A 20,302-nucleotide genomic window follows, 5' to 3' on the forward strand; every position below is an offset into this window, starting at 1 on the left:
CTTACATAGGTGATGCCTAGGGCCGTGGTCTCAAGACCCTACTTTCTACTTCCTGCAGGGGTTCTGGCCGTGGTTGCCCTAAGAGCAGTCAGTACAGCTGCCAGCTACTTCAGAACAAAGACAACTTGGAGAAGCTGGTCCAGGTGGTGGCTGAGAATGGCTCCGTCCCTTGTGAGACCCAAAGCAAAGCAGCAGTGGTTCCCTCGGTGCCTGCATCACCCACGTTGTTCCCCAAAATGTCCGGGAACCTGCCATCCTCAGGTAAGCTCATACCCATCATGAAGATCTTAGCGAGCAGCAGAGTGCCGAGAAGTGCCTAGTGGCGAGCAAGGCTAGGACAGCCAGCCAGAAGCTCTCCTTTGTCCACGCTTTGGAGTGTGAAGAGACATCTGTGCCAAAGGAGCAGGTGGAAAGCCTAGCCGATCCAGCATCTGGGACCTCCTCAATGGGACTCCCTGAGGCACCCAAGGTGAAAGATATGAGACCTGCTCAGTCTGTGGCCAAACTCTGGATAGCCCAGCCAGCTTCTCCAGAAGATGTAGCACCTGTGCTGACCAAGTCAGATTATGCCTCCTCTTCTTTAGGAACACAGCCTCAGCCAGAGACTGAGCTCCTCTTGGACTTGCCAGAAAGCTCCCGGACCTGAAGGGGCTCCCGCTGTGACCCCTGTTCTGTCTGTAGGAGCCTGGTGCACAAGTCCTCACAGGCCCAACCAGAGTCTAGAAGCCAAGCAGATAGCGACAATGGTAAGGTCTTGTCGGGGTGATGGGCTGTAGGAAGGAAGGGGAAGCTCTGGGGCTGGTGGTTTTCTGCCTGCTGCTTCCTTGTCCAACCTGCTCTGACTTTGTGTTTACTGGAGGAGCACCTCCCTCTATTCCTCCATTTCCTCGTTTCTTGAGTAAGGGCTGTCAGAACAGATGATCTCCTGGGGGCCATCCCTTTAGAGGCTGTCCCAGGCAGGGGCAGACCTATTAGGTCAGCAGACAATCACCAGTAACGTCTCAGACTCCACAGAAAAAGCTTGACTTTTCTCTAAGGCAATTGAGATGTCAGGAGGGCACGGAATTGTGCTTCAGAGAGAAAGTTGTGGAGGAGGAGGCTGGTGATGCCAGATTAAACCTGGATAAGTCAGGCAAACTCCACAGGGGTTGGCATCCTGGTCCAGACTGGCTGCCAGGCTCTGGTGGATGGGAGCAGCACCAGCAAAGCATGCAATACGTGGGTATGGGCTCTAGCGTCTTGCTGTAGCATTGGGGGCAGATGAAGGAAAGGTTCATGTGATAGGACTGAGAATAAAGAGGTCACATGGAACGTTCCTGGGGGGTGTTGGGCCATTGTTTTTTCAGAGAATTCAGCAGCCCAGTGGTCAGTCCAGGTTGGCCACTTAATTGAATCTGAGGTTTGGCTTGAACTTCAGATGGTGATTGGCTCCTCAGTGGACTACCCCCTCCTGTTCACCTGGGCAGGGGGGAGAATTGGGGGGTCACTTGGCAGCCTGGTGCCCTGGGAGTCAGTGTGACCTTGTTCAGGTCTCTTCTTTTGTCCATTTCCACTACTGTAACTTGGTTCCCTCTGTGCCCTAAATCTCTGACGAGGATCTAACAAGATAGCAGAGGTGAAAGGATCTGAGTAAGGGTGGTTCTCCATTGTGTTCTTCTCTCCACAGAGAGCAAGATGGACCAAGATGAGGAGCCCAGCAAGTTTCCTCAAAGCTTCCTCAAAATTTTTCTTTGTTAACCTAACCTCATAACCTAACCTTTTCTTTACCTAACCTTATAACGCTGGAGCTTGACATCAGCCTCAAACTAGCTATGTAGCAAACTAGCACTTATGTACAGGTGAGGGACTGCTGGCTTAGCCATGTGGGCCGTGTGTGCGCCATTTTCCCTGGAGTTCGCCCACAGCTTCTGGGGGTCTCCATCTCTGCTGCCCCCAGGCCTGGCTTTGACTGCATAGGATGGACAAGAGGCACTTCCCTTCTCCCTTCTCAAGGCGTCTTCAGGCCATTCGACAGACCCCTCAAGCGCAGGGACACTGGCAGGGGTGGAGAATGCCAGAAGGCAGAGCTGGTGCGAGTGTGGCAACACGGTTTAGTCTTTTGGAATATGTCCTGGAGGTCCAGGTTGAGGATGGTGCCAAAGAGGTGGTCAATGTCAGGAGGAAGGTAGTACTGATGAATGACGGCCTGCCTGAGCTGGAACCCTGGGGCAGGAGAGTCAGGGGTCACAGCAGAGCAGGGCACTCACAAGGAGATGCCATCCAAGTCCTAATGGCTCCCCCCATCAAGGCTGCTCCAATACTTCCCTTCTCATCATCCCATGTAACGCCAGTCCTCGCAGCTGAGAACCTTCCTCCCCTGACCTCAGGCCCCAGGCTCTCAGTAAGCCAAAGTCCTCTCCCAGCACCTCAATCCAATCCCTTCCTCTCTTGTCCCTGAAGGAGCCTCCTGAGAGCCCGTCCTGCAGCACGTCTCTTCCCTTGCCCTCCCTCCCTCCACTGAACTCCTTTCAAAAGTCAGATGCTCATCACTCCCTTCAAGTGCAACTGTCCCCAGCAATCTCCTCAGTACCAAATGGAACAGTCTTGTCTCTGCAGCCGATGGACTCCAGGCCACCTGCCCCTTGCCTGTTTCTCCTCTTTCCTAACTGACTGCTCCTCAGCCGTCTGTATCTAGGCTCCCTCCTGGGCCCCCTTCTTTCTCTCTATACTGTCTCCTCTGGTGAAGTGGATCACTCCCAGAGCTATGCATGCATGTAGCCCTCTCCTCTCTGCTGAGTGCCAGCCCGGAATCATCAAGGTGCTGCCCCTCACCCCTGCCCTGTCCCAGGAAAACCCAAAGAGACCAGGGGCAGTAGCATTTGAAGGAACCAATGGAGGAGAGGGTAAGGGGTAGGGCTGTAGCCAAGACCAAGGACCATCCCAGGTCCCACCCAGTGCCTCACCCTCTACTGCTTCTCCTCCACTTCCCTCTGAAATCTCTCCTTGTGTAGCTGCAGGGCTCGCTCCTTGCAAACCAAGTGTCCGTCCTTATCAGTCACCAGCACGGCGGGGCGCCACCTCCTGTCACTTTGCCCAGGGCTTAACTACTCTTCACCTACTGATGACAATGAGACAGGAGAAACTGAATCAGGATGAAAGTCAGGGAAGCGTAAGGTCCCAGATGCCAGGGCCTGGTTTGTTTCTGTCTTTGTACCCCCAGACCTGAGATACAGTGTCTTGTACATATAGTATCTACTTAATAAATGCTCAATGAATTGAATTCTATTTTCTGTTCCACTTTATCCAAGGACATTCCCAAACACTGATGCAGGAGCCGGCAATCAGTACTGCCTCCCACCAGAACACCCCCACCATAGCACTCTGAGTCAAGTGCTTTGAAAGAAATGGAATGATGAATGTGAGAGATGCGTAACTATACATGTAAGTATCCGGATGTGATTTCATATCTGGACCAGTAATTTCACCAAAGCAGGGAACCTGATGCAGAAACTGCCCCATCCTGGAGACAGAGCCATACGTCACAAACGAAGTGTGTTAAATGAGTGTATGTAAAGCCCATCTACATAACCTGTCTTTGCCGCATCCACCCTCTTTCCCTTACAACTCTCCACCTTGAATTCTCGACCTGTTATGGTCCAAAATGTAAAAGGGATTAGCAGCTGCCATCAAATCCCAGAATGCAGTGAGCCAAAGGATCAGTCAAGAGATTGGCTCCAAGAATGAATACAGTAATCCTGCAGCAGGAACAAATGCGCTTTTAACAGAATAGAGCACTTTCAAATGCCCTGATGAAAAGCTCAGAGTTGAGGAGAAACTTTGAAATTCAAACACGGGAGTCAAGGGAAACCAAGAAAGGTAAGGAACAAGTGGTTGTCTACTGATGTGTTTGACAGGCCTGGGGATGCCTCTACCATGAGAGCCACTATTACAGGGAAGGCCAAGACTAGCGCCCAGGCAGAAAACTTGAAAGGAGTGGAGATGGCAGACAATTGGGGAAATTCTCACTGAAGCACGCTAGTAAGTCAGAAAAAGTGAAAAGTACACAGAAGAATCAGTACCAGACCATAATTACCCTACGGAAGTTTCACTGTAAAGGGAACCCAAGAGCCCAGTCAACACTTGATGTGCTCAGGAAATGGAAAGGCACCAGCTCAAAATACAGAGTGATCCGTAAAGTGCCACGAAGGACCAGGACAGAGATTAATTAGGAGCAGGGCTGCCTCAGACAACTGCGGGAAAACAAGCTGATATCGGATGTGGCTGGAGTGTCGAAGTAAGCCCACTGTCCTGAAAGCATCAAAGGATGCAAGTAGGATGTCAAAGAGATGAAAACATGGAAAAGGTCTGCCGATTTCTCTGGGGAGCTGGGTTGCTCTTCATTCTTTAAGTTCCCAGTCCCTGCTATGCTACCTGAGGATATAGAAGGGCTCTCAGCAACACTGAGAGGCCGCAGCTCCCTGGGCAGAGCTGGAACCCCACCAGCGTGGAGGAAGTATCTCTACCAAAGAAGGAACACACCAACTGGGGAGGGGCCGATCAAACTGATCTATGGGTATAACAAGAATATTATTATGCAGCAAGAAATGAAGCTCTGGTACTGAGAAAAGACCAAGGAGAAGAGCAGGCACAAGGACAGAAGAGTGTGAGCCAAGAATCGTACGGAAGGGGAGATGAACTGAACAGCCGCCCCAGCCCCTCTTCTTCCTGGACCTCAGCCCATTTGCTGTAGGGAGGTGGAGGGCGCAATGCTGCCCACATGAGGTCAGGGCAGCCCAGCTCTCCTTTACACAAGAAGGAATACTATGGGAGAGCAAACAATGTCTGTCAAAGACATTAATAAATCCTATTTTTAAAATACAGAAATAAAAATAAACCGTTGCTCACGCTCAAATCTGCTTCCAACAAATTCAACTTGTGTCTCAAGTTGTCTAAGCCTCAGGTTTCTCTTCTGCAAAATGGGGATGATCCCTGCAAATACACAACTCTCAGAATTGTTGTCAGATTTGGCAGAAGCGAGGGAGTTTGTCCCGCACAGCTGGACAGTCAACCCAAGGGAGGAAAAAGACCTTGCCTTCTGCTCTGGGCTGAGTGCGAGGGATCAAAGTGCTTGCTCATGTTCTAAGAACTCATGAGAAATGGCCCATCCAAGGGAAGGAGAACAGCGAGTCCCAGAACGGCAAAAGACAAAGAGAGAAAAGCAGGATGTGCATGGGGAATCATGCTCCATGACCCCAAGCTCCCCAATCTGAAAACTCATCCTCTCCATAGCCCTGTCTGCCAGAGATGACACCACGATCTCAGACTCCCCCTAAGGAGGCGGGAAACTACAAGGAGGGCCCAGCATGACCCTGTGAGCCTAACGACAGAGCCCATTTACCACCCACACGTTTTGGGAAAAGAAACTGAGTTTTGGAGAGGGCAAGGGACATTCTCAATGCCACGTGGAAAGCAAATAATGGAGTCAGCATGTGGCCTGGGGTAACCCCACGCACCTCCCTGCCCAAGAGGCCTTCTCACAGATGTGGGGTATCTGCAGGGAGCTCACTCACTCACAGCCTCTCTCTCACACACACATATACAATCTCTCACACACTCATTCTCACACTCAGCCTCACACAGTCACACACACACAATCTCTCACAGACACGCACGTCACACACACACACTCAGACAGTCTCACTACCACTCACACACACAGTCACACAATCTCTCACAGACACACACAATCTCACACACATTTCAATCTCACACACTCAGTCTCAAACAGCGTCTCAGACACATAATCACACACAGACAATCTTAGACACAGAAACAGTCTCACACATGAACACACACAAAGGCACACAGTCACACACAGGCACACAGTCACAAACATGCACACTGGCACACATGCATGCATCTATACACGCACAGACACACACTCATGCACATACACAGTAACACACTGTCACACAAACGCACAGTCACACACATGCAAACACACACACCTGCATGCACCCACACATGCACACACACTGTCACATGCCCTGTCACACGCACACACTCATGCACACAAACACACACACACACAGACATGAACACAGAGGCAGGGAAGGAACAGCTGTTCAAGAGGCAGACAGGCCCTCACCACTTAGCTTGGAGCCTCTCCTCCTCCCTCTTCCTCTGCACCTTCCTCTCCAGCGCCAGCTGCCTCTCCCACTGCCCCTGCTGCACCGTGTTCCTTAGGGCTTCTGCCACCTTCCTCTGCCACTTCTGCTCCCACTCCTCCTCCTGCTGCAGGTGGAAAGGAGAGGGATCCCATCAGGGAGGTGCGGAGGGATAAGCCAGATGGGCCCTTGAGCTCAGACAACTCACTGAGCAGGAGGAGGACTGGTATGGGCACGGACCAGGCTGCTCTAGCTCGCCCTCAGTATCCCCCCTGCTCTCAACAGTCTAAGATCTCCTCAGCTCTAAAATCAGTGGTTGTACAAGAATCATCCATAGTGTCTCCAGAATGGGCCCATGCTTCTGACTGACTGCAGAGTGAATATTCTGCACTTGGCATCATCCTCCTCCTTGCCCCAGTAAGACACAAGGCAGTGAGGGGCATCACGTATCCCAGAATGGACGGTGAAGAACTGTCCCCAGTCTGTCTCTCTCAGATTCCTCTCTGACACCAGGAAGAATGATGCAGATCACAACATTTCAAAAGTGCTTGGCTTGGGATGTCTCATCTGGTCCTTACCAACACTTCTAGGAGGCAAATATAACTTTGCAGAAGAGGAAACTGAGGCAGGCAGCAGTTAAAGCAGCTGCCCAAGGTGGCACAGCTGGATCTGAACTAAGGTCCTCTTGCCTCAAGGCTCAGCACACAGGGGCACACAGTTGGCTGCCCACAAGTAAGTGGGGCCTAAGGACCAGAGGCTGGCCAGCTCCACTCCTCCCTCCATGGTGGCCCATCTGCACTCACCTGCTGGAGTCTCTTCTGCCTCCAGGCTTCTTCCTCCTGCTTCAGCCTCATCTCAGCCTCCTCTAGCTTCTTGGCAGCTTTCTTCTTGGCTTTCTCAGCCAGCAGCTTCTGCTTCTCCTGTGAGACCCTGACCAAGCAGGTCAGGGGTCAAGACCCTGCCCTGTCCCACACAGCATCTCGCCAGGGGCCCAGGGTTTGGGGCTGTCTCTGACCTCCAACTTCTGTTCAGTGCATTTCTTCTTCTCTACCTGCAGCTGTTCTGCCTGCTTGTGGGCCTGCAGGGCCTTCCACAGGCACTGTTCCCATTTCAGTGGGGCACAAGGAGGAATGGACACATTCTTGGGCTTGGCAAGCCCCCTCAGTCCTCCCCAGCACCCCACCCGTCCAAGCCTCCGGAAGGTGGTCACTCACATCTTTATTTCCTCCAGGTGCTGGCGCTGGTCCTCCTCCACCTTCTGCTTTCTTAGGAGCTCAGCCTCCTCCTTCTTTTTCAGGTTTTCCAGCCGCTGTAGTTCCTTCTCCTGAGGACAGGAAGGGGACTGCAGCTGTGAGGCAGATGGGGAGACCACCAGGCACCAAGACAGGTCAGAATCCCCAGACTCCCTTCTCCCCACCCCCTTTCCCTGGGAGGCCCACCTTCCCCCCATTCCACCTGCAGAGAGTATGTCACGGGCAGGACCTGAACCAGGTTCTGAAGGCACCTGTCTCTTCTTTCCACATGCTCTAGCAACCATTCTTGACATCAATGGGTCAAAGGAAGGGAAGCTGAGGGCATGGGGGGTGGCTGGTGTCCTGCCAGTGCAGCCTCCCATGGCTTGCTCAGCCACTAACTGGCCAGGTGGCTGTACACCATTGCTTCCCCTCTCTTAGATCCAAAAGTCATCATCTGTTAAATTGGCTCATTGCCCTTCCCTTCCATGGAGGCAGTATAGAAACCAAGGCTCGGAGGCTGTCCTGACTCCTCTTGATAGTCAATGTCAGGGGGCCACTGATCCAGATGGGCAAGGGGCTCATCCAAGGCTGCACATACAAGACACGGCGAGCTGGGCTTCACACCCATCAAAAGCTGTGAGGTGCAGCCAAATGATCAATGCCATTGGACCCTAGGATAACTGAGCCCACTAGCTCGAGGAGAGTGCAGCCCCCACAAGAACGCCTCACACACCCCTTGGCCACCTGTCTGGAAAGAAGTCGTGGACCTAGTGTGCTGGGAGAGACCCCCGAGGGCCTTCTTGGCCTGTCAGCTCTGGGTACCCCTCCAGGGGAAAGACTGAGTAAGGCTTGAGAAACCTATCACATGGGGGCTGAAGAAAAAGGAGAACAGAGGAGGACAGAGACTAGCTCTGCTCTGCCCGGCCTCAGACTGCACACCCAGAAGGAGTCAAAATCTGGAAGAAACCAACGGGAGAACAGAATGGAGCCTTCTAACTCGACCCAATGCACAGGACTTTGAGGTCCACTGCACTCAAGCATCATGCTGACAATCATGCCTTGTGAACTAGGGAGCTCCCTGCTGCTCTGAGGTATTCCAGTAAAGGCTAGACAGATGACCCCGTCAGGATGCTGTGGAGGGTACACCTCCCTCTCACAGAGCTAGAGTTGACATAACCTCCCAAGCTCACCACACAGACGCTACTCAAGGGATCTATCCCCACTCAGCTCCAGCTCCCTCCTCGCACTGCCCTTTCTGCCATCATCCAGAGGTAAAATCTCCCGATTCAGGCAAGTGCTTCAGCTTGGACTAAGAAGTGGGAGAGTGGGAAGCATAACAATGGGGAAGATAGTGGGAGACAACATTTTAGGGATGACTGGTACAACTGGGTTTGCCTGTTCAATAATTCAGGTGTCAACCAATGTTCATCAAATCGAATATACCAAAACCCTTCCAACTGATGAAACAAAAGTCCTTTCTGAAAGAAATTAAACCAGAAATGCTTTAAGCAGCACCTTCTTGCAGCACATTTAACTGACAAACTAGGGGGCTTTGGGGGGGAGCCACGTCTCAGGAGAATTCCCAGTTTGTAAATTCCCTCCACCACTCACTATCTACATCTCTGGACAAGCTAAAGAAAGGGCCCAGAGCACTGAAGTTCCCGTGACCTGCCCTTTAGTCCACAATCTCTTGAAGGTCAAAGCACTCGGATCCCTCCCTAAACAGAGACTTTGGGGTGAACAGCCTTCCCTGGGACACCAAGGCCTTCTGACTCTCAAGTTCAGTGGGTCATCATGGGACAAAGCTCTCCTCAGAGGAGAGCCAAGACACCACAACCCTGGCTAGAAATGCTACCCCGTGCCCCAAGGCTCCAACGCAAGGAACTCCCCATTCCCAGAGGGAGAAAAATATGGTTTCATTGACTCCTAATCATCTGCTGGGCTCTTTCTGGTCTCTAGAACATAAAAGGAAAAGGCTGCTCCCCCTGGAGGAAGCATGTAAATATTTCAAGATAGAATCAGCTGCTTGGCCTGGACCTTGGGCATGGCCCTGAAGTTTCTTACGAAGTATCCAAGAAGGTCAGCAGGAATCTCACCCCAGGAACCCAGATTTAGGTAAGTGAGAGACCTCCCCCAAACCTCGCACAGACACCCTACAGACAACAACCCCCTGCCTTAGCATGTGGGGATCCCGGAGGCAGTACCCCTGGCTGGGCACAGGAAAGTAGGAGAGACTGTGCCGACAGCAGCCAAAAGTTATGGAGACAGCTGTCCTGCTCCCCCAGGGTCCTTTTCTGATTCCCAGAGGCTGGTGATGGTGATAGACCTGTCTCTGCCCAAGACTCAGGTTCCCTTCACTTTCATCACTCCAGGTCTGTCTCATGGCTCTTCCCCCTCTTCAATTCCAAAAGGCAAATCACTTCCACAACTTTAAAATCAACTGGCTAGAAGGTTTTGTGGAATATTCCTCAGGGCAGGAACCAGCCTCAACAGTAGTGTGCTCCTTACATCAAACTCAAAGGAAAGTTCCAACCTTCTTAAGCAAGGATCTCAGAGACTTTGGGAATTAGGAATGAGACTTTGAAAACGTAGTTCTTCTCACTAACAGTAGCTGAAAAGGTCAACCCTACCATTCTAATGTGGGGAGCAGTACCATGGAGCCAGGGTACGGGGAAAATCGGGGGCAAGACAGGCCAAGCGGCCACTTGTTTCTTTGTGGGCAAGACCTCAGGTTTGAGGCCTCAGGATCAAGGAGGGTCAGGCACTGGGTCGTGGCTGCTAACACAGCAAAAGGCATGCCCGTGTTGGGTCATCTGTGCCAGGCCAGCAACCCGGGACAAGCCCTGCAGGGACTCGCTGGGTGACCCTGAACCAGCAACTCGACCTCCTGGGATTCCCTTCCCCAGGGAGTTACTCTGCTGACACACTCACAAATTTGGTGTTCAAAACAAGTGATTCTAGTACTTCAGGAAGTAGTGTTGCAGTAGGGAGGGTGGGGATGGGTGGCTATGCTACTAAGGTGATCGGTGGGTGGATTACTCAGGAGAAAACTGCCCTGTGAAAAGAGGAAAGGAGAAAAACCTGGCATTAACTCCTCTGGCTGCCTCAGACACCCCAGCCAGGCACACAGCCAGAGGACTTGACCAACCTACCCTTGAAGGCCAGTCCTCCAGGCTGCTCCAGGGCAGGGGGCTGCCTGCCCTCCCAACCTCTGACCCAGCCATTTCCTCTAAAGTCTCGGACAAGCTAACCATAGTAGGCTGAGTTTCCCCTGATGGTCTTGCACAATATTTGGGCCAACACAATATTTAAGCAAGCTAAACTCCTACAGCTATACTGTACACAACCCATATGGAACATTAAATTGAGCCTCAGCTCTTAGTCAGAACCTAGAGTGCCAGGGTCAAAGGTGCCTCTTGGGTACACTCAGACCAAACCTTTGACTCACCTACAGGCACTGCTTGGACTATTTGGACCCCAGTTCTCTGAGAAGGTCACCAACCCAAAACTGCACTCCCAGCGGTCCCGTGAAAGGCCCAGGAACAGGACAAGCAAAGAAGGCTGTCTCGTGCCTATCCTGGGCCCTGGTGCTGCTCTTGGCATCGAGATAGTGCGAAGTGTTGCACTTGAAGAATGATTTAATGACACTGGGGCGGCTGGCTGAGGTCAGCGTCATGAGCGTCTGGGTCTTCTGCAGTGTGTGTAGGAATGTTCATAGGGGCTGCACCGCCTGCCCAGGGAGACAAGCATGAAGGCGTGGGCATGGTGCCAGCATAGCAGCAGCCAGGATGAGAGCTATGCACACCTGCCTTACCTTTCTGCCAGGGCAGACGTTGATGGATGCAAGGAGGAGTGAGAGCCTCGTCATCCATGTGGTCACAGTTCTCACCCAGCTCACTGACAGCCTGCTTGTAGTTCCTCTTCTTTCCGTGGGGTCAGAAGCAGCGCCCATGGGGGCCCTGACAGGGATGACAGCAGCCCCCTGCCACAGCCCAGGCAGCCAGGCCCTGACAGGTGGGGTCTCAGCCTTCCCCCTCCCTCCATGTCCTGACCCTGGCACACTTCAAAAATCACAGACGTAGTGGCTCACTCCTAGAGGGCTCTAGGTAGACCTGGGGAGGGACAAAGGTCAAGTCCCCCCACCTGCCCTCAGGCAACTCACAATCTAACAGGAAGACCAGATGACAACAGCCAGGGTGAGAATAACACACCCACTACTGTGTAATCATAAGTGTTTGATTAAACCAAATAGAACTTCTCTAAGCACCTCCTGTATTAAAAAGCCTTGTTCTAGGTTCTGAGGCTCCAGCAGTAAAGAGGGAACAAGTTCTGCCTTCAAAGTCTCACATCCTGTTAGGAATGTCTACAGTTAGGTGTGTGTGTGTGTGTGTGTGTGTGTGTGTGTGTGTGTGTATGTAGGTCACCTATACATGGTGCATGAGTTTATTAGGGGAGGGAGGGAGAGAGGACACTTCCGTCTCCATTGGAGGCCACAACTCCTCCTGGAGCCACACACCAAGGCCACAGGGAGGGTTTACTCAAGGTCCACCAGCACTTTGCCAGCAACAGAACATCAAGAAAGCTTGAGAGGCCTTCCAATTCACCCATTTGACAGAGAAGGAAACTGAGGCACAGAAGAGTCATCTGCCCAAAGTCACACCAATAAGTCTGAGGTCTTATCATCCAGAGAACTTAGAGAATGACTTCTTCCTTTCCTTTCACCTGCCCCACTAACCAGACTCTTCTTAAACGGTGATTCTGAGAATGAAGTTATTTCGGACATGACAGCTGTGTGTCAGGATGGGTTAGGCAGAGACCAGATCAAGGCTCTCTGGAGTGCCTCTGGGACCCCAAGCTCATCTGGAAAGTGGTTTTCCCCAACAGCCTAGCTTGCCTTTGTATATGTAGTTGGGGGTTTTGAGAAGGGCTGAGTCTAACCACCTGGAGGGCAGACCTTCAGCCCAGTGCCAGGATGTTTTCCTGACTGAGGCACACAGTGGCGCTTTAGCATCACTGAATCCTTGTGTCCCTTGGCCAGCTCTGGGGGCCATCATGAGTGGTCTCTCCCTGCCGCTTGTGCTCAGGGATACTCTCGGGTCACCCTACCTGATGCTCTGAGGAAGCTTCCTGGCCTCCTTGCTCTCTACAGAGAGAAGAAGACAATGGAGACCCACCCTTACTCAGAGCTTTTCACCCCCACTATCTTGTGAGATCCTCATCAGAGACTTAGGGCACACAGGGAACCAAGTCACAGTAGTAGAACTGACCCAAAAAGGGGACCTGCCCAAGGTTGCACTGACTCCGAGGGCACCAGGCTGCCAAGTGGTTCCCCCTCAATTCTCCACCCTGCCTAGGTGAGCAGGTGGGGGTAGTCCACTGAGGAGCCAAGTCACCATCTGAAGTACAAGCCAAACCACAGATTCAATTAAGTGGCCAGCCTGGGTTGACCACTGGGCTGCTGAATTCCCTAAAACAAAAATACCCCAACAACCGCCAGCAACCGTCCCACGTGACCTCCTCCTCCTCAGTCCTGTCCCATGAACCTTTCCTTCATCTGCCCCCAATGCTACAGCAAGACGCTAGAGCCCACACCCACACTTGGCATGCGACTCTAGGACTGAACTGTCAGCCAGGATCTGGCAGCCAGTCTGGACCAGTCTGCCAACCCTTGTGGAGTAGGACTGCCCTATCCAGGTTCAGGCTGGCATTGCCATCCCACTCTTCCACAATTTCTTCTCTGAAGCACAGTTTCCCCACCTCCTGACATCCCAATTGCCTTAGAGAAAAGTCAAGCTTTTTCTGTGGAGTCTGAGACGTTACTGGTGATTGTCTGCTGACCTAATAGGTCTGCCCCTGCCTGGGACAGCCTCTAAAGGGATGGCCCCCAGGAGATCATCTGTTCTGACAGCCCTTACTCTAGAAATGAGGAAATGGAGGAATAGAGGGAGGTGCTCCTCCAGTAAACACAAAGTCAGAGCAGGTTGGACAAGGAGGCAGCAGGCAGACAACCACCAGCCCCAGAGCTTCCCCTTCCTTCCTACAGCAGATCACCCCGACAAGGCCTTACCACTGTCACTATCTGCTTGGCTTCTAGACTCTGGTTGGGCCTGTGAGGACTTGTGCACGTGGATCCTACACACAGAGCACAGGTCACAGCGGGAGCCCCTTCGAGTCCAGGGGCTTTCTGGCAAGTCCAAGAGGAGCTCAGTCTCTGGCTGAGGCAGTGTTCTTAGAGAAGAGGAGGCATCACCTGACTCGGTCAGCACAGGCGCTACATCTTCTGGAGAAGCTGGCTGGGCCATCCAGAGTTTGGCCACAGACTGAGCAGGTCTCATATCTTTCACCTTGGGTGCCTCAGGGAGTCCCATTGAGGAGGTCCCAGATGCTGGATCGGCTAGGCTTTCCACCTGCTCCTTTGGCACAGATGTCTCCTCATACTCCAAAGCGTGGACAAAGGAGAGCTTCTGGCTGGCTGTCCTAGCCTTGCTCGCCACCAGGCACTTCTCAGCACTCTGCTGCTCTCTGAACGAAGCTCTCCATGATGGGTACGAGCTTACCTGAGGATGGCAGATTCCCGGACATTTTGGGGAACAACGTGGGTGATGCAGGCACCGAGGGAACCACTGCTGCTTGGCTTTGGGTCCCACAAGGGACGGAGCGGTTCTCAGCCACCACCGGGACCAGCTTCTCCAAGTTGTCTTTGTTCTGAAGTAGCTGGCAGCTGTACTGACTGCTCTTGGGGCTACCATGGCCAGAACCCCTGCAGGAAACAGAAAGTAGGGTCTTGAGACCACGGCCCTAGGCATCACCTATCTAAGAGGCTCTGTCTCTCAGTCTACAAGCATGTGCCTGGCAATCGAACAAAGTCCAAAATATGTTCCCTGCCCTTAAGGAACTCACAGTGGATAGAGTACTGGCTTGGAGTCAGGAAGGCCCGAATTCAAATCCAGCCCCAGACACTGACTAGCTAGGTGACCATGTGCAAGGCATTTTACCTTTTACCTCAGTTCCTTCATGTGTAAAAATGAGAGTCTTGAACTCCAGGACCTCCAAGGTCCCTTCTGGCTCCAAATCTGGGTCCTGGATGCTCTGGAGGGCCTGCACGTCAGCACCAAACTCTCCCCTGCCCTGCTCTTGCTGCTTGCCTGGGTCTCCTCTCCCCTCAACATCTCCTTCTTCCCTCCATGTTTCCCACAGCACCAAGCACAGTGTTGAGAGTTCTACCATCATCACTGGACCACCATTTGAATGGATGGGACCTTGGAAGCCTTCTGGCCCAGCTCCCACTATTTACAGAGGCCTAGGGAGGTAGCACAGACTAAGGGGGCTGGAGATGAATGCTGACTCCCAACCCAGGCCTTTCTCCATTGTCCTGCCTTGCCCACCTAGCCCTGGGGAAGCCAGATACTGATGGAGCATAGGAAGGGCAGGTCCAGAAGACTGGTCAGATCCCTTTAGAACACAAGATCCAGTCCACAGAGAAGAGAGTGTCTCATTCTCTGGGCTCCATACAATGCCTGGCATAGAGGGAGGCAAGAAGGGAGAGAAGGATGGAAGGAGAAAGAAAGCAAAAGAAGAAAAGAAAGAGGAGGGGAAGGAAGGAATGAAAACAGCCCAAAATGGCAGAGCTTTGAGCAGGAGGGTAATGGGACACGCGCTCGTCCTTGTTTGTGCTTTCTCAGTTCCTTTGGCTCTGCCTTGCATCAGGGGCCAGATTTCCCACACATTTCCCCCATTTTCCATAATGGTTTCTGTCACCAATCCCTCAGGTCACTCAGTTTTTGCCCAATACCCCATGCCCTGGGCTGCTGCACCTACGTGTGTCCCTTGGCCCCAGGCTTACCTGGAAAACGTTGTCACAGCCTCCTTCTTAATCTTCTGCAGCCACACCATGTCCTCCTTCTCCACATTTTGCCTGAACTCCCTCACTGTGGTGTTGTCTGCCTCCCTGATGCTCACAGAGCCTTTGCTGGTCCCCATGGTGCCATCTGCAATTTCAGAGCAGAAGGGAAGGTCGAAATGAGAATTCCCAGGTCACCTGCTGAGGAAAACCGTCTGAAGCAGGCTCCAGCGTTGCTCAGGTGAAAGGGACCAGGCCCAGTCTTTAAGGTCAGTCCCATCCCTCCACCCTGAGCCCACTACCCAGTAGTAGCGTCCTCAGATGCGAAGAATGTCTTCACTACAGCAGCACTCTGGTTACCTTCTTATCTGCGCATGTGGATGCATTTCACTTTTTCCATTTCAAGTCACAATTCTGCACGTTGGCCTAGATCATATGGTTTCCTTCAACTCTTCCAACAGACCAGAGATCTCAGAACGGCTAAATGGTTCCAAGGAATCAAATGAACAGTTAAAAGTCAAGTGTACTCGTTCTGGGTGGTATGTTTCAATCAGTGCCCCAGACTGGTTACCACTTCCCTGTGTTATCTACCACATAAGAACATTAGTGACTCATGAAGGCTGACACCAGCTTGGATTACTTGTATCTGCCATGCTAAGCCCAGGGCCAGGCACAAAGGAAGCATTCCTCTCCCTTCGAGAGAAGTGACATGGGTCAGACATCACTGGCTGCTGCCCCTTAAAATAAGCCAGGACCCAGAGGCAGGGGCAACCCTGTAATTAAGGTGGAGTGCCGGCCCAGCAACAAGCTGGCATTCTTCTCCCTCAGATGCTTTACACCCCAAATGCAGTAAGCAGTTGGTTGGGGACTCAGGCAACCCTGCCCACGGAGGCCATGGGGCATCAGAAGGAGCTCACATGCTCATTTCATACTGCTGCCCTGAGGAAAGAGAATCCCCAGGAACCCAAAATCCTCCCTCTGATGGCTTACTATTCTGCAAAGCAACCTCGGGCCCAGTACCCCACTGCTCACCAGTGTCAACATGACCCCTCTTCACGTTGATTAGTTCCCTTCAATTCAACACCCTGGGAACTAGAGGGGATGCAAATCCCCAGCAGATCCATTCCCCACAGGAAGAACCTATAGCCCAAGGATGAATCCAGAAAAAAGGGCCAAAGTAGGATGAAGGCAGAAAAGGCAACCAAGACCTGTCCCTGATGACTCATATCAATCCAAGCCCCAACTGCAGGTCTTCAGGTCTCCTCAGCTAAGTGAGCCCTGAATTCCAGAAGGGAACAGGGCAGCCAGGTAGAAATTGGGAAGTACAGACAGGGAGAGCCAGGCCCGTACACCCACTCCAAGCTCCACTGGGAACAAAATCCCTGGCTGGGAAAGGAGTTTTGAGATCTTAAGTCCATTATAATTGATGGGAATAATCGTTTTTTAAAAGTGCTTTCAATTCTGCCAAGTGCCTTACCTATACTATCTCCCTTGATCCTCACCACCCTGGGAAACAGGTGCTATGACTCTTCCCATTTGACAGTTGCGGAAACTGAGGTGGACAGAAGTTCAGTGACTAGCCCAAGGTGACACAGCCAGTAAGTGACCAGGTCCAGAGGAGAATCACCAATATTGGACCCGCAGTCTCCCACTATGGAGGGCCACAAACACTGTGACAGGTGACGAGGAAAGAGGTCAGGCCTTTGCAGTGCTGGCTGCCCCAGTGTATCTGAAGCTGAGCCAATGTCAGGTGTTCAAGGCCCTCAAGGCACAAAGATGAAAGAGACAACCTAACCATTGTCTTGACTAGACCTTAGCTTATGGTCCACCAGGGGAGCTCTGAGACAGACACACACAGCAGTGTAACCCACATGACAGTGCACGGAGCCGGGCCAGTCAGGAAGATGTGGGGGACAGAGAGTCGTCTCAGACTTTGGGATCTCTTATCAAACTGAGAGGCCCCTGGGACAAAGAGGTTGTCCAAGTGCCTTCTATGGGAAGCTTTTGAACAGAAGAAGAAAAATGGAGCCAAGAATCCACAGCCCCAGCCTTGCCTCCCCCCACGAAATGAACCTCAAGCCAGACTGATGCTCCCCCTCTCCCCCACTCCTGCTTACCTAGGGGTCTGCAGCCACACCAGCGAGACCTGGTCACACCTTGGTCTCCTACTCCCCAGTTTGGGGCCATTTCTTGATCTCCAGAGTCAACAAGCAACCCTCCAAACCAACTGTCCCTTTTGCAGTTATGCAGACTGTTGGGGTTACAGAATTCCATGGCAGTTAGGGACAGAAGGACCAGTGGGGGAGGGACGGGGTGGGGCACTAAGGTCTGGCTAGAGGGATGTCTTTGGAGCTAGAAACCTGAGGGGCTGAATCCAGATGCTTTGGCCACTTTACTACAAATGTGGCTCAGGCAAATCGTGTCCCCATCCCTGTACCTCAGTTTTCTCATCTGTAAAACAAAGGGCAAGGGTAACTACTCCTGCTAGTGCCCCAACCTCCTAAGACACTGAATTTATGAAATACCCCGAAAATAATGTTCTTGCCACCAAAGTTCTTGGTTCAAAATCACAAAAACTTCCAAATTGGAAACATAAGAATGGTCTGAAGGAATTACATTAAAGGATGCTGGTTACCTTATGTTTTCCTCCTGCACCATAAGAATGATGGGAACATGTCATCTGACTGACATTTGAAACCTACACATTGCCCTCTCCATTTAGAATAGGAGTTCCTTGAGAGCAGGGACTACTTGGCACCGTACTTTGTACCTAGTAAGAGCTTAATAAATGTTGTTATCCATTCAGTCATTCATTCATTCTCCTTACAAGGACACTCTCTTTTCTTTCCTTTGTACCCCAGTCGTAGAGTGCCTGATATAGAGCCAGATCTTAAAAAATACTTATTGCCTTATTATCTTTGCCTTGCCATGATCTTGGAACAAAACGTATCTTGAGTTGTTCCTAAGACTGTTCTTCTGATTTGTTCCCAAGACTGTTCTTCCGATTTGTTCCCATTCTCCCCTGTGTTCACGATCCAATCGTCATGTCTTTTTTCCTTATGATTCTTCAGTCTTTTCCTTTCTATTGACTTCTTAAGTCTTTTGCCTTTTTTGTATCCTCAGAGCTTAGCACAGTGCCTGATAAGGAGAAGGTGCTTAATAAATGTTTTTTGATTGATTATCCCATGCTTAGAAATAGCCTCACTTGCCACAGATGCTTCATGACCCCCTGTTCTCAATTTGACATTTTGAAGAAGGTGGTCTACACTTCTATTACATGTAGTACCTCTAGCACACTTGACATGTGAGCATTTGTGTGATAACCACCCATGCTATTCTCGTATGCATTTAAAAAATTGTAATTTATATTAATACTGGAGCCAGTTCTTTTCTAGATTTTCTATCTCCCTCAAAGCACAAGACTGTGCCCTGCACATACCTGTAGTTCATTCAATGCTCATTGAGAAAAATTGGATCTTTCATGGATTTCAGTGTTACCCTCAAACCTAGGAGTATGGCTGGTCATTCAATTGGACCCTTCAAAGAAGCAACCCAGGAAATATAGATATGCCTGCCAGAATATTCTCCTGGTTTGACAATGAGAAACCTGAGGTACAGACAGCTTAAGTGACTTCTACCCACCACATAGCCCATCATGAAAGCTCATTGTTTGGAGCCTCCAGGCCTCAGAGAACAATCAATTGGTGTGCTATAAACATCATTCAAACAATTGTACCCTTTCACCAACTTGGTGTTTTGTTTTTTGATTCGATTAAGTTCTACCACCTAATCTCAGACACAGCTAACTAAGTATGAGGATAGATTCAGGAAGGAACTGCCTTCGCTTTATTGAGGGGAGGCTTTGCGGTGGATCCTCAGGATCACAGGCAACGTGGAGGTTTACATTCTACAATGAGTGGGCCCTTCGTTGACAAGATGTCCATTTGGTTCCACAAAAGCTTCTAGGAGGCAACACCTTTTTTAATAGTCTGCCATTTTTCCTAAAAAAGACAGAAATATGTGACTGTAGTTCAGCTACATATGCTATAATGCTATAAATGCTATGAATGTCATTCCAACAATTGTACTCTTTCACCCGCTTGGTCCTTTTTGATTCCATGAAGTCCCACCACCCAATCTCAGACACAGCTAAGTAAGTATGAGGACAGATTCAGGAACAAACACCTTTTCTAAAAATAATCTTCCATTTTTCCTCAAAAAAAGACAGAAATATGTGACTGTGGCTCAGCCCTTTCTTTGAGAATTGAGTAAGCACAAATTCTTACATCCCTGTTACTCCAGTCATTCCACAGAAAACAGGGATCCCAACAGCCAGAGGTTAGGGATTCAACGTTGATTCGGTGTTCAGTGTTGGCATGAGCACGTTCAGGGAGAGGAGGAAGAAAGGAGAATTTGGAAAATCCAGGAATAAGTGACACATTTTTTTAATATTAATTTTCTTCATTTTGGGTGTTCTACAATCCCGACCGTATAATTTACATTTCTTTCGCCTCCCTCCCTCCTCCGTCCCTCCTCCTGCCCTCAGACGGCAAACAGTTTTATATAGGATGCATGCATACAATCCTATTAAACGTATTTTCATTATAGTCACGCTGCGTAGAAGAATTATAATGAATGGGAGCAACCATAGGACAAACCAAAACATAATACACAGGAAAAAAATTATCTGCTATATTTTGCTTTTGAATTCCCTAGTTCTTTCTGTGATATGAAAGGCATTTTGCCTTAGAAGATCATTGGGAATATTTTTTAAGTCTTTGCATTACTACAAAATTCCAAGTCTACCAGAAAAATCTCTCTCCCACTGTGGTCATTGCTGTGCACAAAATTCTCCTGGTTCTGCTCCTTTCGCTCAGCCTCAGATCATAAAAGTCCTTCCAGGCCTCTCTGAAGTCTTCCTGTTCATCATTTCTTCTGGTGCAATAGTACTCCATGACATTTCTATACCACAACTTATTCAGCCATTCGCAAATTGAGGGGCATCACCTTGATTTCCACTTTTTGGCAACTTCAAGGAGCGCTGCTAGAAATATTTTGGTACATGTCGGACCCTTTCCTTT

The 20,302-nt window shown here is 50.7% G+C and overlaps 1 protein-coding gene across 8 annotated transcripts; it reads right to left on the minus strand.

Moving 5' to 3' along the window:
• Window positions 1-725: 725 nt before the first annotated feature.
• LOC140522134 (uncharacterized) lies at window positions 726-18,207 on the minus strand. 8 transcript variants are annotated; one of them, XM_072637218.1, is made up of 10 exons: window positions 17,339-18,207; window positions 15,582-15,701; window positions 15,225-15,369; window positions 13,449-14,141; window positions 10,313-10,436; window positions 7,361-7,494; window positions 6,950-7,066; window positions 6,128-6,270; window positions 2,943-3,097; window positions 726-2,202 (listed from the first exon to the last, which is right to left on the minus strand). In XM_072637218.1, exons 4-5 carry the CDS (start codon window positions 14,128-14,130, stop codon window positions 10,417-10,419), a joined length of 702 nt encoding a protein of 233 aa, XP_072493319.1. In that variant the 5' UTR covers window positions 14,131-14,141; window positions 15,225-15,369; window positions 15,582-15,701; window positions 17,339-18,207; the 3' UTR covers window positions 726-2,202; window positions 2,943-3,097; window positions 6,128-6,270; window positions 6,950-7,066; window positions 7,361-7,494; window positions 10,313-10,416. The 8 variants fall into 8 exon arrangements, with proteins under 8 accessions (XP_072493319.1, XP_072493317.1, XP_072493314.1 ...); XM_072637216.1 differs by lacking the exon at window positions 10,313-10,436 and having other exon boundaries at window positions 7,361-7,470; XM_072637213.1 differs by lacking the exon at window positions 10,313-10,436.
• Window positions 18,208-20,302: the final 2,095 nt, after the last annotated feature.

The sequence above is a fragment of the Notamacropus eugenii genome, chromosome 2, assembly GCF_028372415.1.
Source record: "Notamacropus eugenii isolate mMacEug1 chromosome 2, mMacEug1.pri_v2, whole genome shotgun sequence".
NCBI lineage: Eukaryota > Metazoa > Chordata > Mammalia > Diprotodontia > Macropodidae > Notamacropus > Notamacropus eugenii.

Coding starts and splice junctions, on each gene's coding strand:
- LOC140522134 (XM_072637214.1), bottom strand. CDS start 14,130: ATGGTAGCCCCAAGAGCAGTCAGTACAGCTGCCAGCTACTTCAGAACA. Junction 7,495..13,448: donor CCAAGCAGATAGTGACAGTG/GTAAGGCCTTGT, acceptor TCTGCCTCACAG/CTGCAGTCCCCTTCCTGTCC.